Source organism: Xenopus laevis, chromosome 4S (genome assembly GCF_017654675.1).
Source record: "Xenopus laevis strain J_2021 chromosome 4S, Xenopus_laevis_v10.1, whole genome shotgun sequence".
Taxonomy (NCBI): Eukaryota; Metazoa; Chordata; class Amphibia; order Anura; family Pipidae; genus Xenopus; species Xenopus laevis.
Genome location: NC_054378.1, coordinates 104,046,508 through 104,064,905, shown reverse-complemented (window position 1 = coordinate 104,064,905; position 18,398 = coordinate 104,046,508). Strand labels below are relative to the sequence as shown.

Sequence of the window (18,398 nt, the reverse complement as noted above, 5' to 3'; positions counted from 1 at the left end):
AATGAACTGTAATGTAACTTCATAATGTCACCTATAATGAGTGTTTGTGCCCAGATATACCTTGCACATATAAGGACAGTGACACACAAAGTTAGATGCCCGCTATAAATCTCCTCTTCTGTGGGTAACTAATCTTCCCCAATGGAGAAAAGAGGAGATTTATCTCGGGCGACTGTGTACCATTTCCCTAATGGTCCATATGAGTTATAAATTCAAAGCAAGGTGAGACAGTGAGCCTCTAATGGGACTTTCCCCAGGAACCTATCTTCCCTGAATGAGAACAGAATCATGCAAAATAGCTTTACGCTGGAGTCAAATTCCATTGTTCTATTTCTGTGATGTTCAGTCGGTTGGATGTTTTTGTTTGCTGTTAAAATGATTGTTTTTTAAAATTGAGGTAGAAAATCCATAAAACGCATAATGAATAATAAAGCAAGATTTAAAAGACCATAGCAATGGTGATTGGTTGGGTAAATGAAACACTCCCGTTTTTTTAACCAAAAGTAAATATATCCTTACATTATAATACTGTACACCTATAGGATAGACCTACAGTATGATTCTAGATCTGAGATGACCCAAGTTCAGGTACAATTTTTCTACTTAGTCAAACTAGTCATAGACAAGATTTCTATTCTGCTGACATTGTATCCTACGATGGATCAATTCTATATTGGGCCCCATCTTACCCCAACCCCAGTCCTGTTCTCATTTCCCTATGTCTCGCCCCCCTTGACACTAGGCACTGGGTGACTGCCCGATACACATAGTGGGAGATCCACCACTGATGGTATCTTTAAACTGGTTTTGTACTTATTTTGATCTAAAGTAGCCTTTGTGTAATCTAATTCTTAAAAGTAAATTCGTAAATACAAATTATTAAAAGTTTCTTGTTTGCCCATGTTAGTTGTAAGGGGATGTGAGAAATAACATTAAATACCTTTCTCATGATCAGAGAGCTGCAACTAAACCGGAAAACATTAAAATAGTCATCACCCAAAAACTATTCAATACTTCAGTACCCATAAATAAGCACTGCGTATCTTGTCAGCGCAATATAAATAAATGATGATGATAAATGTAAATATTTAACCAACATGAAGTTGCCTAGTTAATTGGTCAACTTCACATTTCATTTTACCTTGTAGGGGAGCAATAGGATGCATGAAATATTTTTAACATCATCTTAGAATCTTTTCCTAAGAAGTCATTTGGATGTTCTAGATTGTGTTGTGCAGATACTGCCTATCCAAATGCTAAAGCTATTTTAGCTAACGACTAATGCTAGCAAGAGGAGCAAACGGTTTTTGGTACTGTTATTGCTTTATCAACGCATATTGTACTTGGCTATGGTCATCTAAATCTGCCAAATGTCAAATTTCACCTAAAGCCTTTGTCAGTTTGAGTTTGCGAAATGGCAGAGACTTTTCCAGTGGGAATGTTGGCAGATACAGCAATAAATATGATTATGGGAGATGAGGTAGCATTTGCACTCAGTGAGTGCTACATATTTTCCTGGTGTATTTCTAAATTACTTACAGGACTGCACGATGAAATTTTCTCTTCCACTAAATTTAAACTCATGTGGTTGTTTGAGTTCTTCATTAGTGTTCCCACAAAAATAGATCATTTGGGGCCAGGCCAGGAATGCTGAAGAGAACCATCATTATCCACCAGGATTAGAGAAGGCATTGTTTTCACTGAGCTTAAAGGAGAAGGAAAGCTATGGAGGCATTTTATTGCCAATAGATTAGCTGCAATAGTGCAAGCTAGAATGCTATATTTATTCTGTAGAATGTTTTACCATACCTGAGTAAAAAGTTCTAGAAACTCTCTGTTTGTTTAGGATAGGAGCTGCAGGATTAACATGGTGTGACATCACTTCCTGCCTGAGTCTCTCCCTGCTCTGGGCTCAGATTACAGTAGAGAAGGGAGGGGGTGGGGGAAGAGGAGCAAACTGAGCATGCTCTTGCCCAGGGCAATGAGGTTTAAGATGAAGGCAGGAAGTCTGATACAGAAGCCCATGTGAACACAATAGAAGGAAAGAAATGCAGTGTTTCTTTTGACAGGGGACACAGAGCAGCATTATTTTGGGGGTTTACTGGTATATTTAGATGGACCTTTCTGATAGGGCTTACTTAGTTTTAACCTTTCCTTCTCCTTTAAATGCTCCGCATTGTTTTATTTCTGTAGGGATCAGTAACTTCCACCTAATATCATTTTTGGCAAGAATTGTGTGCTCCATGTAGGAATACCTGCAACTCTTTGTGCTTCATAATAGCAATGCAAAGAGAGAGGTGCCTCAGGGAGCAAGGGTCATAATCAGTTGGGGCAAAAAATCCTGATGCTTTGTATGGTTTTATTTATTTGCACCCCCCCCCCATTTTCCCAAAGTTTTGCAATTGAGTGTAAAGCCATCCATCTTGCATAGAATGGTATAATAATATAGAATGCAAGTATTCTTTGTGTTCCCTTTTCACACCAAAGAAATATATAGAGGCATATTTATCAGATCAGGTAACAGAGCTTGTCACAGTTCACCACAGGACATTTACACAACCCTATAATAAATTGCCCTTTAAAATATTATATTAGGATTAGACAGGCCCAGACTTCCTTCACGGGCACCCCTAGGCCCCATGCTCCTAGTTCCTGCCTGCGCTCCCTCTCACGTCTCCAGTGTAACCTTAGATTGCAGTAGGGTGGCATGCAGCCCCTAAAATGTTGCCGCCGTAGGCCCGGGCCTTTGTGGCATTACCACAAATCCGGGCCTGGGATAGAAGGTGGGCAGGTTCCCCCCCTGGTGAATTGTGATGTGCCCTGTTTATACTTTGTGATAATATGTCTCCATAGCATAAATCCAAGTTTCTGTTGGAGTGATTTTGCCACCATCCATGGTGTTTACTTTTATCCTTCTAAACAAATTCCCCTTCTGTTTATTGTGTTCAGCTGACTTTACTGTAGTCTTTCTCTAAATGCGCTCCAAGGTATAGAAACGTTCAAGACATTTTCTTCTCTTGTTTCTTGCCTTTGTGAAAGGAGGTTCCTCAAAGGAGATTATAATCTTGCAGAGCCTAAACTCATATAAACAATTCATAGACTGTAGAGCACTAATTCTATAGAAATATATTAGTTAGAGTAGCCAGTATGAAAAAACTCCAGTCTTGATGATAATTCTAGCACAACATTATTGGAATACCCTACAAACTACAAACGTAGCAGAAGGATAAAGAGATCTGTATTCATGTGATGAGAGCTGACAAGCTATATATTGTTCCCACCTGCAACAAAAATGAGGTCTCTGAACATGATTTCCACACATAACATAATGGCAATTGTTTTCTCCCTACAGTAAATTGTTACAGTAATTGTGTTTTTATTTCCAAATAAAGTCTGAAATTTCACTAGTATGTAAACCCAGATTCTATTTCTTTAATGCAATCAATAGGTCATATACCACTTGTGTCTAAAATTTGGAATTGCAACAGTCAAAAACTTATTTTGCTGTTTGTTTATTTATTTATTGCAGAAAAATGAATGGCTGTGCTTGAACTGCCAAACTCAACGGCTGTTAGATGGAAATTTAGGTGACACACCACCTTCACTGCCACTGACATCAAAGCAACAAGGTTCTCCTCGGCATTTGCCAGCACTTCCAACAACTGGAACACCTAAGCATTCACAAGGTGCCCCAACAACAGGATCACCAAGGCACCAGACTCCTAGTCATACAGCGTCACCACAGCACCAAAAACAAGGACATTTGCAGACATCATCACCCCAACACCAGAAACAGGGACCTATATCTACGACAACCCCTCAGCATCACACAGGACCAACAGAACTGCATAAAAAATCTGTATCACAATCAATCATAGGGCAACAGACAGGGGCTACTCAAGACAAACACATTTTTCAGTCTGACCACCCCAGGAGCACTGAACAAGGCAAAGTTCATATTCTCAATGAACATAAAAAACATCCAGATGAAACCATTCAATCCAAAGGTTCTGCAGACTCTCAAAAGGTGTCAAAACAGCTGGTGCCAAAAGGAAAAAGCTTGGGAAATAAAAAGGAAACTGGGTCAAGAACTGACAAGACGCCATCTGAATTGCATAAAGCAAAAGATCAAGAGGTAAGTTTCTTCTGACTTTCAGTCATCTCTGTATGCTTATATCCTTATATTAATTTTACAAGGGTTTGGAATTACTTAAAATGGGATGCATTGCATAAAACAAAATAATATAAGTGATTTTATGTTGCGTTCATAGTTAACATTAGATTTAAGATATATTAGATATCATTTCAGATTAATATCCAGCTATTGTAAATTCTATAAAAAAAAATGTTAATGGCACAACATTTATGCTTCATCCTTCTTGCCAGCATACAATTTAACTTAAGTTTGTGCTTGTTCTTCTTTATTTATATCTTTTAAAGGCAGAAACAGATTAGAATGTTATTACCTTTGGCAATAGTCTTAAACTTTATAGTCTTAAACGTATAGACAATTAAAGAAGTCATTCACATTCTAACATAATATTTTTGTTTATTTTTTTCAGAAGGACATAAGCAAGCCTTATTCCCATGACCTGTCCCGTAGCCCACAAAGCCTAAGTGATACAGGCTACTCTTCTGATGGAATTTCTAGTTCACAAAGTGAAATTGCAGGTTTGGTACAACAAGAGGAAGAGAAATTAAGTGGGACTGGTATTTCCCAACGCAGTCCACCAAGCCCATCTGAGCTCACCAAGCTAGAAAGCTCTGTAAGGCCTCTCTTAGAATCAAACAGTATAACCCAGGGAAGCAACAGAAAAATGTTACATGGTTCACAAGAAGATCAAAAGCAAAAGCTGAGGCCAAGATCATTGTCTATTACTCCTGAAGCTTTTGATTCTGATGATGAATTGGAAGATATTCTTGAAGAAGATGAAGACTCTCTTGAATGGGAAAATCAGAGGGACCAGAGAGATATTGTAGAATCATCTGATGATTTTGGTAGTAAGCTGCGTCATGACTATGTGGAGGATAGTAGTGAAGGATTTTCCCCATTGCCAACTAGGCAAATGAAGGGGGAATTCTCTGATGAAGAGTTTATGAGGAGGCAAATTTTAGAAATGAGTGCAGAAGAAGACAACCTTGAAGATGATGAAGATGAATATAGTCATGTCAAATACAACACTGGCAAGAACGGACAGAAAACAAATTCCGAAAAAGTTAAAAGTACTTCTTCTAAAAGACGACTTTATAATTCAAACAACATTCATGACGAAAACAGAAAAGAAACAGAAGAAGAAGACATGTCTGCCTCACAAGGAGGGTTAAGACGTTTCAAGACCATTGATTTAAATAGCACAAACAGTTATAATAGAGATATAGACCGTGAACATGAAAATGACATCTGTTTAGAAAGAGAGCCAGAATTAGAAATGGAAAGTTTAACCGGATCACCAGAGGAAAGATCTAGAGGTGAATATTCATCAACTTTACCTGCAACAACACCAAGCTATACATCTGGTACCTCTCCTACATCTATGTCATCCCTCGAAGAAGACAGTGACAGCAGTCCTAGTCGAAGACAGAGGCTAGAGGAAGTCAAGCAGCAGAGAAAAGCACGACACCGCTCCCATGGACCTCTTTTGCCTACCATTGAAGATTCCTCAGAAGAAGAGGAACTCCGTGAAGAAGAAGAGCTTTTAAGGGAGCAGGAAAAAATGAGAGAAGTTGAACAGCAGAGAATTCGAAGTACTGCACGCAAAGCGAAAAGAGATAAAGAAGAGCTGAGGGCACAAAGAAGGAGAGAGAGGTCAAAAACTCCCCCAAGCAATTTGTCTCCAATCGAGGATGCATCTCCAACTGAAGAACTTAGACAAGCAGCAGAGATGGAAGAGCTTCATAGATCATCTTGCTCAGAATACTCACCCTCTATTGACTCTGAAGCAGAAGGCTTTGAATTGATTGGTTCAAAGTTATACAAGTCAGGCAGTGAATACAACTTGCCAACATTTATGTCTCTGTATTCCCCAACAGAGAAAACATCAAGCACCTCTAGTAACAAGCCTTTAAAAAGTGCTGAAGAAGTGTATGAAGAGTTAATGAGAAAAGCTGAAATGTTTCAAAAACAACAATTTCAACAAAATTCAATGTATGGCAACAATTATCAGCAAGTAAATTACATTGGCGCAGAAAGCCAGAATAATTTTGAATATCAGTACATAGATGAGTACAGCTATGACAGTGGTCAGATTGCGTCATCCCAAACAGAATATCATGTGGGTTTATCCAAACCGGGTACAGTTTATGATGAAATTTTACAGACATCACAGAATATCTCAAGAATGCATCAGTCTTCATCACAAGACTTATCTTTACAAGAGGAAGATAAAAAAACAGAACTATACCCAAAAAAACAGTTTTTAAATGCAGAAAATGCATACAATGATTTAACAAAGCAAACTAGTGGACCCCTCACGCCTGGAACAAGCCCCACCCAGTTGTCAGCACCAGTGTCTTTTGCATCGTCTGATGGCCATGCATGTAGAGTTATACCAGATGTGCGTGTTACACGTCATTTTTCTAGAGATGGGCTAGATCAGACAAAGCTGCAGAGCTCCTCCACTGTATCTAGTTCCCAAACCATATCATCTAATTACCAGTATGGTAAAGGAGCTACAACCACCACTACTTCAGTAGTTCAGACAATATCATCTAGTACAGGTATAACGCCTCTGCATTCAGGTACCACACCTGGACTTCCTACACAAAGGAGTTATGGACAATGTAAAGGCACCAGTGATTTTAGGGCAAATGAGGAGCAACATAGGAATCAAATTGGTGCAGACATCAGTGCACCACCAAAAGACAGGACACAGAGTGCAGGTGATATGAGATCAAATGTATCTTTGACATCTAAAGTCATCTCCTTCTTCAAAAGTTCAAGTCCTCCACTTTCTCCTACCTCACCAACACAGAGTCCCACACATTCATCACCAAGAATAAGTCTGGTGTCAGGAAGCAAATCTACTACAGAATTTTCATCCCAAACTCAAACTACCCATGCATCAAGTGATGGCTCTGTGGCTTCATCTGTAGACGCTTCACCTATGGTAGCTCATGGCACACAAACTCCAGAGCGAACCAGACCACCCCGTATTTCCAGGCAACAGTCATCACAGGAAGCTCCTTTTATGGTCATTACATTGGCATCAGCTTCATCAAGCCAAACTAAATCTAAAAGTGTAAGTTCTTCTACTTCCCCTGTCACATCTCCAACTAGGCTTAATCGGCAACAGACACTACGCAGTTATAGTCAGATATCTGCGGCTAGTTCACAACTTCCGCAAGAACAAAGTCAAGTAAGCTACAGTAAGGTGCACACAAATCTAGACAGAGCCCCTCCAGCAGGCATGCAGATGGTCACTCCTAAAGGCCAACCAACCTCTGTGGTAGATGGCTCAAGCGGTACTTATGCTTGGGGCTCTTTACCACCAGAAAATATATCATTATGTAGAATTTCCTCTGTTCCTGGAACATCAAGAGTAGAGCCTGGCCCTAAACACAGTGGCAGTGCTGTAGATTTACGAACTGCAATTAAACCAGCTCCAGTCATTATGACTGACCAGGGAATGGATCTCACATCATTAGCTACTGAAACTAGAAGGTACTCATTTACTATGGACCAGTCTCCAACTCGACAATCTACGGCTGTGCAGCCAATGATTGTAAATTTGAATGCCCAAGAACAACCTCATGCAGTTATAGCAACAGCCACTACTGTTAGCATAACTGTTGCATCTTCCATGATTATCTCACAGCCAAAACAGCCAACAATCTATGGAGATCCTTTTCAAAACAGGGTGGACTTTGGTCAAGGAACAGGAAGTGCAGTTTGCTTAACACAAGTCAAGCAAGTTGATCAATCAACTGCTACTATGTGTAAACCAGATGATGTTGTTGGTATCCAAAAAGACATATTTTCAAGATACAATCTTCCCGATCAAGTAATTCCTATAGTTAAAAGAGATGTAGTTCCGCAACCCAGTAATATTCAAAGCATCAGTTCCGTTCCAAGCCAGTACCAACAAGATCAGAGCACTGGTCCTACAGAAGTATACAGCGGTACACCAGAATATAAAGCACCACATCCTTCATTTAATATTCATGGAAACCAACCTCATACCATGATGGTCCAGTTAGATGCCATTGATTCTGGAACAGTGACAAAGATTTTGCAGGAAGAACAACCATCAAATGTTTTGGACCTTACAGGAATAAAACCCGAAAGTCAGGTGGCATGCTGTGATATGGTATACAAGTTTCCATTTGGCAGCAGTTGCACAGGTACACATAACTCTTCCAAAATTCCTGAAAAACATACTGGAGAACCAGCTCAGGCTGTGAGATCTGGGACTCAGTATTATGGACAGCGAGAGCAAGACATTTCAGATAACTATCCCTATAGAGAAGCAACGTCTGTTTTACCTGCTGCACCTCCTCAGAATATGTATGAGGAGCAGAAATTTCAACCATTTGGACCAACAGGAAGACTGCATTCTTCCATGTCAGAGACAAACCTATCAGAAATTGGTTTGTATCAGCCTTATCATGGGACCGGAGGAGATTCTGCTATGGACCTATCTACAATGAAAAATTCATTTAGTATGAACTTTACAGATGGAAGCTATTTAGGTCAAGGAATGCAGTATGGGTCATTCACTGACCTACGCCAACCTACTGATTTAATAAACAATGCTCTACCCATGAGAAGGTACAGTTCACTGTCGAACATTTACTCTGATTACAGATATTCTTCTAAGGATCTGTCTAACTTTCAAGAATCTAATCTTGCTCAGTACAGTGCAACAACAGCTCGTGAAATTAGCCGAATGTGTGCAGCCCTTAATTCTATGGACCAGTATGGGAGCAGACATCCTAACAGTGCAAATATGTTGCAGTATGGGGCTAGTTCAATGGTTAGTGGTCCAGCAGCAGGTAATATCCTACCCAATCAACAGGGAATGACATCTGTTAGACAAAACATGATGTATGGTCAGCAATTGCCAGAAACAAGACAGGGTTTTGGAAATTTAACGCAATACAATATATCTGGTTTACAAGCAGGAACTGTTAGGCAAATGTTCCCTCCTGCTGCCACTGTAAGAGCTGCTGATGGCATGATTTACTCAACTATTAATACTCCTATAGCATCTACACTCCCAATCACCACACAACCAGCGCCTGTTTTAAGGCCAATGATTAGAGGTTTATATAGACCATATGGACCAGGAAATATTACAGCTGTGCCACTGGCAAGTCTTACTAGGGTCCCAATGGTTACTCAAAGAATGCCATTGGGGCCACAAGCAGTGTATCATTATCCTGGTGTAAGCAGATTTCCAGCACCTTCTACAGCTTCATCAATGGATACCCCAGTTTACTTAGGAAAACCAGCTGCAGCTGTCACAACTAGTTCAGTTACTGTCACTAGTACTACTGCACCTGTCCCTCCTGTTTCAATAGCAGTTTCAAGTGTTCTTGCATCTTCAACTGTACGGACAGAGCAAGCCACCTCAGTTTTTCGTGATGACGTCACATCTTCTGTGGCTCAAAGTACTGCTTCCAAAGACACAAGTCAACCACAACAAAAGCCGGTTCCTGAAGTTTCTTCAGCTGCAAGTGCACTGAAGCCTGGCACTGAAAAGGAGGATAAGGAAAAAGAAGAAGAGAGACAAAGAAAACAGCAAGAACAAATGCTACAGATAGAAAGAGAAAGAGTTGAGTTGGAGACATTGAGACAAATGCGCTTACATGAGGAACTAGAACGGGAACGGATAGAACTACAACGACATAGAGAGAAGGAACAGATGTTGGTACAGAGGGAATTGCAAGAGTTGCAGTCTATCAAACAGCAAGTAATGCAGCAACAACAGGAGGAACGCCACGTTCAATTTGCTCTCCAAAGGGAACAATTAGCACAGCAGCGTATACAGCTTGAGCAAATTCAGCAGTTGCAACAGCAGTTGCAGCAACAGCTCGAAGAGCAAAAAAGACAAAAGAATATTGTGCCCTCTGCATGTGAGCAAACTGGAAGGCTCCCACCTCAGACTGTATCTGAAATAGCAATAGAAATGCAAAGGACCCTTGCACAGTCTGGCCAATACTGGCCTCCAGTTAACCAACCCTTTATTTCTATGGCACCCACAGTGCCAGATGCCCAAGGGAAGCCCCATTATCCTCCACCTCCAAGGCCACTTACTAATTCTGCTTCAGAAATGTCTCTCCAAACAGATGACCAATGGGAGGCTAATAGAACTATCAAAAAAAGAAACTCAATGCCACGTCTCAGGGATGCCTATAATACAGATGAGAATCACGAACCATATATTGTTAAGAAGATAACTGACAGCAGTGTACAGACTGATGATGAGGATGGGGAAGATAGATTTTGCATGTCAAGAAGGCGCAGAACAAAGCGCATCACTGACTGCAGTGTTCAAACAGATGATGAAGACAATGCTGATTGGGAACAGCCAGTTCGCAGGCGCCGGTCCCGGTTTTCTCGACATTCGGATTCAAGTTCTGATAGCAAGCATGATGCAAAGGGAACATCAAGTATAGCTATACAGACAATTAGTGATTGCTCTGTGCAAACAGAACCAGATCAACTTCAAAGAGTTTCACCTTCTATTCATATTACTACTCCAGATCCAAAAGTAGAGATTGTAAAATATATATCTGGCCCAGAGAAGACCCAAAAAGGAGAAAGCCTTGCCTGTCAGACTGAACCAGAAACTCAGTCCCATGGAATAGTTGCGCCTCAGCTCAGTGTTCCTACAACTATAACACCATATTCCTCCAACATACAGACTGGAACTACAGGGATCCTGGAGAACACTAGGCAACCAGGAATAAATAAATATGAGAAGAAGAAGCCTGATCCTCTTGAGATTGGTTATCAGTCTCATTTGCCAGCAGACACACTTTCTCAGCTTGTTACAAGACAGCCCCCCAAGTCTCCTCAAGTTCTCTACTCTCCTGTGTCTCCACTTTCTCCTCATAGATTGCTAGAGTCTACATTTGCTTCTAGTGAAAGACTAAACAAGGCACATGTGACTCCTCAAAAGCATTTCACCGCTGATAGCACTCAACGTCAGCAGATCTTACCACGTCCTCTCAAAACCATGCAGAGGTCCTTGTCAGATCCCAAACCTATCAGCCCCACATCTGAAGACTCAGCTAAGGACAGGTTCTCCTTATATCAACAGCAGTTACTGCAAAGTGGCCAGGTAAGTGAAATTCCATTTTACATGAGAAAGTCATAAACCTTTAAACCCTAATAAATGTAGGGCTTACAAAGTCCTGGTACTGTAGATACTGTATCTCCACACAGGTGTAGTAAATGTTTCTCAACACTTTAATTTCAGAATGCAACATAGGCTTCCTTTGTCAATATCCGTCTTCCATGAACCCTGAATAGAATTGCTTTTGCTTTGTAGATTAAATAAAAATGTAACTCAAAGTATTTTTTTCTGAGTAATACTATTCGAACCAGTCTTATTTATTTGTTTTCAATCTTTACATTATTTGCAACATGTCAAATAAAACACACAGCTTTGTTTTGTTTTCATTTATAGTCAATGTGATGTAACCCTTTCGACACCCCTTTGTCGGTGTTACACTCCACGTGTGGCGCTTACCTGATGGCACGGGACAAACCTGAGCCACTCCACAGTGGTATGGGGAGAGACTGGGTACCTGGTACTTACTAGCGCAGTGCCTCCACCTAGTGGGATCCGGGAATGCACCTACGGGGGGCCCCACTAGGAAAACAGTAACAACACACACAGTATTGGTTAAACTGAATAACGGTTTATCATAAAATAAATGGCCAACTAGTATATGCATCACTCCTAACCAGTGGCAATAGGGCCTCACTAACTAACTTGCTAGCGCAAAGCTGCCTAGCTACCTAAAAAGGCAAAGTCTTTTAATGTCCTTCTAATAACAGTGTCTTTGTATCTTCAGCGCTCTTTAAGGTACTGTCCCTTTAAACAGGATACGCACAAATCCTCTTCAGATTCTTTAGAGCTCTCAGTCATACAGTGCGATTACCAACCCCTTTGGATGCTCAGATAGAAATCTCCTGCTGGTTGTTCCTGCTGGTTGTTCCTCCTGTCTAGATTCCTTTCACACTCTCTGTCTTTCCAGGCACAGTATCTGGCTTCCCTGCGCCAGCCTGATCCAAATTAATGCTTTTGGTGCAGCCTCTCAGATCTCTGGGCCCACCAGCAGCTCTCTTGCTTCCTTCTCTGTCCACCATGCAGCTCTCTATGCCAGGCTCTCTTCTTTTGCCAGTATCGGTGACTTCCTTTTCCTGCCAGCCTTTCACTAGCTGCTGTGTCACTTCCTGTTGCACTGAGATCACTGAATAGCTGGTTGCTAGGTAACAGCTTACAGCACACAAGTGCAATAATTTTGCACGGATTCCCTACACTGACTTAAAGGAGAAGGAAAGCCCCAGGGCGCAAAACCCCTCCCCCCCTCCCCTGTGTTGCCCCCCCTCCCTCCTCCCCCCTGGCCTACCTGTCCCCCTGGGCAAATGCCCCTAACTTGTTACTCACCCCTCTGCGCAGGTCCTGTCCACGGAGTTCACAGTCGCCATCTTCTCCCACGCGCGTCTTCTTCCTGCTCTGACCGGCGTCTTCTGGCGCATGCGCAGTAGGAACAGGTACCGGTACAGCTCTACTGCGCATGCGCCGAATGTCACGAAGTTTTCCGATTTTACTTCGTGACATTCGGCGCATGCGCAATAGAGCTGTACCGGTACCTGTTCCTACTGCGCATGCGCCAGAAGACGCCGGTCAGAGCAGGAAGAAGACGCGCGTGGGAGAAGATGGCGACTGTGAACTCCGTGGACAGGACCTGCGCAGAGGGGTGAGTAACAAGTTAGGGGCATTTGCCCAGGGGGACAGGTAGGCCAGGGGGGAGGAGGGAGGGGGGGCAACACAGGCGAGGGGGGGAGGGGTTTCGCGCCCTGGGGCTTTCCTTCTCCTTTAAATTCAGCATTAGATATATTTGTAAACTCCCTTTTTAATGTTAAATAAGCATGGGATTAGTTACCCTGCCACAAATGTATGCTTTTATTATGTTCTTCAAGGTAATTTTTATTTATACCTTGAGTTTCTAGAGTAGGAAATTACATAGTAACAGAAGGGAGAAGGTTATTCTGACACTTCATACTCCAGTGCTTACTTCTTATTTTAAATATTGCCTTTATAGTTAAAGGGTGCATATGCAGAAAAAAGTGAAAACTAGAAACTGAAGCGCAAGTAAGATGGTATAAATGACCTTGTGTTGATATGTTAGATAGGCATTCACCTATTAAAATTAGGGCTTTTTGTAGTAAGGAATATAATCTATGGAATAGTTTATTACAGGGTAAGGGAACTAGTTTAGTACAGGTATGGGACCTGTTATTCAGAATGCTCAGAACCTGGGGCTTTCTTGGATAATAGATATTTTCCGTAAGTTGGATCTTCATACATTGTCTACTAGAAAATCATGTAAACATTAAATAAAACAAAATAGGCTGATTCTGCTTACAATAAGGATTTATTATATCTTAGTTTGAGTAAAGTACAACGTACTGTGTTATTATTACAGAGAAAAGGGAAATCGTTTTTAAAAATGTGGATCATTTGGATAAAATGGAGTCAATGGGAGATGGCCATTCCTATAATTCCGAGCTTTCTGGATAACGGGTTTCCAGAAAACTGATCCCATACCTGTTTAGGATATCAAACACACATGGGATATCTCTAAAACCATTTTAATGCCATGAAATTATATGTTTGCCAATTAGAAATAACCGTATAAATAATACAGCAAATGAAAAAAATTCTGCCTTCATTATCATGAATCAATTCTGATTCATGCTACAGATGTCACTGTTTTTATGCAGTGACATCAATAAATAATTAACCCTAGATGGCTATAGAGGGATACATTATTTTTAACTGAACACATATTCTACCCATGTTGAATGCCTTATTACTTATTCCTTTGGCTATATTTCTTCTGGTAGCACTAAACAGTTTAAATATATCCAGTCCAGCATGAGTATTTTAAATGACGCTAAGCATAGCTCTTTAACTAAAGACACATACACCTTGTAGAGGAGTAATGATTTCAGTGTAGCCTTGCTTTTGCTACAGTTTATGACTACCCATCTTTAAAAATAAATAGCCTAAAGAAGGATCCAGGGAGGTCCAAACATGCTGTGCCCTACATCTCTAATAAATTCATACTACTGAGATTTGTTACCAAAATATTTTATTGTACATTTTCAGAGAGAATAAACGACACATTACAAACCTACAAAAAGAAAAAAAAAATACAAAAAAACAAAATCAAAATAAAACATCAAATACTTAAGAAAACAGCATACAAATAATAATAATAAAAATACATATATATATATATATATAATTTATACTACTGAGATTTGAAACATCTCCTTTGGTTTATTTCACTGGATATAACATAATGGATTACAAGTATACTGTGTTTGAATGATTAGAAATTTGTTTAAATTTACTCTCCAAACTAATTGCTTGACTGGAGATGTCCAACATAGACTCCCAAAGGGCCAAATAGATGATCCATTATTATAAATATGTTTATTTTATTGCAAATGCCTATTAAATCCATATGCTGAAAATCTGATGTACAGTGCATGGCTGCCAAAAAAGTAAACTCATCTGTATAACATGCATGCCAAGGTTTCTTTGTTTCATGGAAATTGCAGTACAAACCAAACACTAGTCTTTCAACTTATTAATGGATTTATTCAATGTCACTTGCTAAGTTTAGAAGCAAGAATTTCACTAAATCGATAATTTTGTGTCAACTTGATTAAAGGGGTTGTTCATCTTCCAGACACTTTTTCCAGTTGAGTTGTTTTTAGATTTTTCTCCATAAACAAATTCTTTTTTCAATTGCTTGCCATCTTTTATTTTTTACCCTTTTCCCAAAATTTAAATTTAAAGTTTAATGTTCCTGTCTATAGTGTTTCAGTCTGGCAGCTCAGTGATCGAGGAGTATTTTCTGAAACCAACCACACTGAAAAATATGTTAAACATTCTTCCTATGTGCTGTTTTCATTGTTTTATTGCATTAAAACTGCTGTGATATTGAACATATTATAACAATGGAATGAGCAAGTAATAACAAAATCACATTCCTTTAGTTACTTTCTATATACATCATTTGAAAATGTACATTAAGGGGGTTATTTGTCGGACTTTTAAAGGGGAAAACCCACCATTTTTTCTTAGACGAAAAAACTCAATTTTTTTGTGACTTATTTAACCCTGATGGTGTTAAAAGTCAGAATAAAAAAGTACTCCAACTCAAGACCTGCCGAATTCATGTAGAAGTCATTGGCTGATGTCCCATTGATATCTTGATCTGCGCTGGGTTTTGTTCAAAAATCAAAAAAAGTCACAGGTTTTCATGACAAAAATGAAAAAGTTGCAGTTTTTTGGCAGCATACCTGAAAATTTCGTAGGTTTCTGATTTTTTCACGATTTTATGGGTTTTTTTCCAGCACAAGAAATTTCCAAAAAAATTTATTGATTAGTAGGGGGGAAAGTCAGTGTTGATTTGGTCGGTGTGGTTTTCAGAAAATTGTGAGAACTTTTGGGATTTTGATATATAACCCCCTCAATGTACATATCTCATAGGATATTGGAACTGTCAAAAAACGTAATCCAAGAAAGGGCACATGAAAACAAAACCTCACAGGCTAGCTTCCTGCTTTATCTCATTGAATAATAAATATAATTTCTAAATCCAAAAGTAAGAGGTCAGCTCCCTAGATCAGATCAGTCACTGCTGATTGTATTAAGTATTAGTAACTTTCCTAACTGGTTTTTACTGACCAACTTTTTATTTACATATTTAATTTCTTAAAAAATTATTTTCTCAGTGTGGAAAGGTTCGGACACGATTAGCTTTCCTTTGAGAGTTAGGTTGATTTTGTATACTGTTGTTGGAAGGACTATAATTTTATTTTATTTGTTGTAGATTACAGCCTTCCAGCCAAATACTTTGACACGCAAAGTGAAACGAACACTGCCTAGTCCTCCTCCTGATGAAGCTCATCTTCCCTTAACCACCAGCCAGGCTCATTCTCAAATATATATGCCCAATGTCCCCCAGAAGAATATGGGAGGTCAAGCAATTCAGATGCCTAAAGTCGGTTTCCTTAAAACCATTGATCGTGACCTAAAGATTGTAGAACAAGAATCAACAAAGCTTCGCAAGCAGCAAGCTGAACTTGAAGAAGAGGAAAAGGAAATTGATGCCAAGCTTAAATATTTAGAACTTGGCATCACACAAAGGAAGGAATCTTTGGTCGGTGATACAGGTAGAAGAGATTTTCCATACATGAGAGGTTTAGGTGAGAACAGGAATTATATGTCTGATAGTGAGCTTAACAACATGCGGATTTCTGGATATGATACTAATGGTCTTTCAAATAGAACGGGCACCACCCCTCAATATTCTGATTTTCAGACTACCCAGATGCATCAAACAACTACTTCTTCTTTTACACCTAGCACTTATCAATACACCACTGGCCAAACTGTAACTTCAGCATCTACATCTCTTCAGCAGACACGTTTTCAACAACCCCAACATCCAGTATCAACTAATGGTCCATCGCAAAATACTTTCCAGACTCAGTTATCTGGCTATCCTGCACAAAGCTCATATCAGACTCAAAACATTTCTCAAAGTACAAGCTATCAGTCAGGCCCAGGACTGCAGAACCCTACTGGTTTTCAACCACCAAACCCCTATCAAACCCAATCTACCTATGCAAATCAGCCGCCATTGCAAACTCCCATTAATTCAGGATTTCAAACACAGGACAGTCATGCAAGTCATCAAAAGCCGAGGCAGACAACATTGGCTGATTTAGAACATAAGGTGCCCACAAATTATGAAGTGATTGTAAATCCCACAGTAGTTATTTCATCTGCTACTCCAGGTAGTGCCTTCAGTAGCACTACAGTGGCAAGCAGTTATGACCAGTATAGAGCTCCAGATTTGAGGCCAAATGAAAGGGGCAATGGGTCTGAGAGCCCTCCAAATAGTTATCCACCTGATTCATTATATACAAATCTTGAACAAAACATCCCCCGTAATTATGTGATGATCGACGATATTAGTGAACTGACCAAACAAAATCCACCTACTACTGAAAGTCAAAAAGTTGATGCATTATCTCAGTCACTGCAACAAACTAGCAATGGGCGCCACATGAAAGATAAAAATGGCCATCATGAGATTGAAAGCTCAAGCAAGCCATGTTGTTATTCAAGAACTGAGGAAGAATCTGAAGAGGATGTGTATGACCATCACAGTTCTGACTATAGAAGTAAAAATAGTTATCAGAGAGGTCCTGATAATAATGGCCGTGACTCTGGTAGTAGTAGTAGTTACTACTATGAAAATGATTCCAGACACTCCACACGTTTGGATAGACATGGACCCAGTGCTGGAATGCAGAAACATTCATCAAAGAACCTGGCACCTGCTGTAGTGTCCTCTAAGCGCAGCAAACACCGGAAACAGGGAATGGAACAAAAGATCTCCAAGTTCTCTCCAATCGAGGAAGCAAAAGATGTGGAGTCTGACCTGGCTGCATCTTATCCAGTTACAACATCAATTAGCAGCAGCAGTAGTGTTTCATCTAGAGCAAAAAAACTACAGGATGAGATTACATATGGCTTAAAGAAAAATGTATATGAACAGCAAAAATACTATGGAGGTTCTAGTAGGGATATGGTGGAGGAAGATGACAGAATGTATGGTAGCAGCAATCGATCTAGATCATCTTCCAGTTTGGAAAAGTCAAACTGTGACTCTGGAAGCAGCAGGAGCAAATCTTATGAAAGAGATGGTAGCGATAGGTATCATAAGTCAAGTTCTAAACCTTCTACTCTTAGCATGAATCAAGGCAGAGGAAGAGCCCCAATGCGAACTCAGGCTTCAGAAGAGGAAAGTCCTGTAAGCCCACTAGGAAAGTCTGTGGGTGGGTCCCGCTCATCAGGTGGGCAAATATCTCAACCCCCTGTTGATAGTTGCCCACAATTCTGTTCTAGCCATTCACTGCCTGATGTCCAAGAACATAACAAGGAAGTGCCAAGAAACCATATATATAAGCAAGAAGAAAATTACATGATGGATGACTCACACTGTGTTGTATCAGACAGTGAAGGTAAAGCGTACAAATGGTGATGTCTGCATGCTGGAGTTGATTACCTCATTTTCACATGGTATGCTGTTCATTGAACTATATCTCATTGCCTGCGCTTGTATGACGTGCC

General features: G+C 40.1%; 1 protein-coding gene across 1 annotated transcript in view; it reads left to right on the top strand.

Moving 5' to 3' along the window:
• The window catches only part of bsn.S (bassoon presynaptic cytomatrix protein S homeolog), a 151,168-nt gene that overhangs the window by 117,795 nt on the left and 14,975 nt on the right, over positions 1–18,398 (top strand). The window contains exons 4-6 of the mRNA XM_018261290.2: positions 3,530–4,135; positions 4,563–11,285; positions 16,087–18,289. Of these exons, the coding sequence (XP_018116779.1) occupies positions 3,530–4,135; positions 4,563–11,285; positions 16,087–18,289 (9,532 nt within the window). The remainder of the gene's footprint in view (positions 1–3,529; positions 4,136–4,562; positions 11,286–16,086; positions 18,290–18,398) is intronic.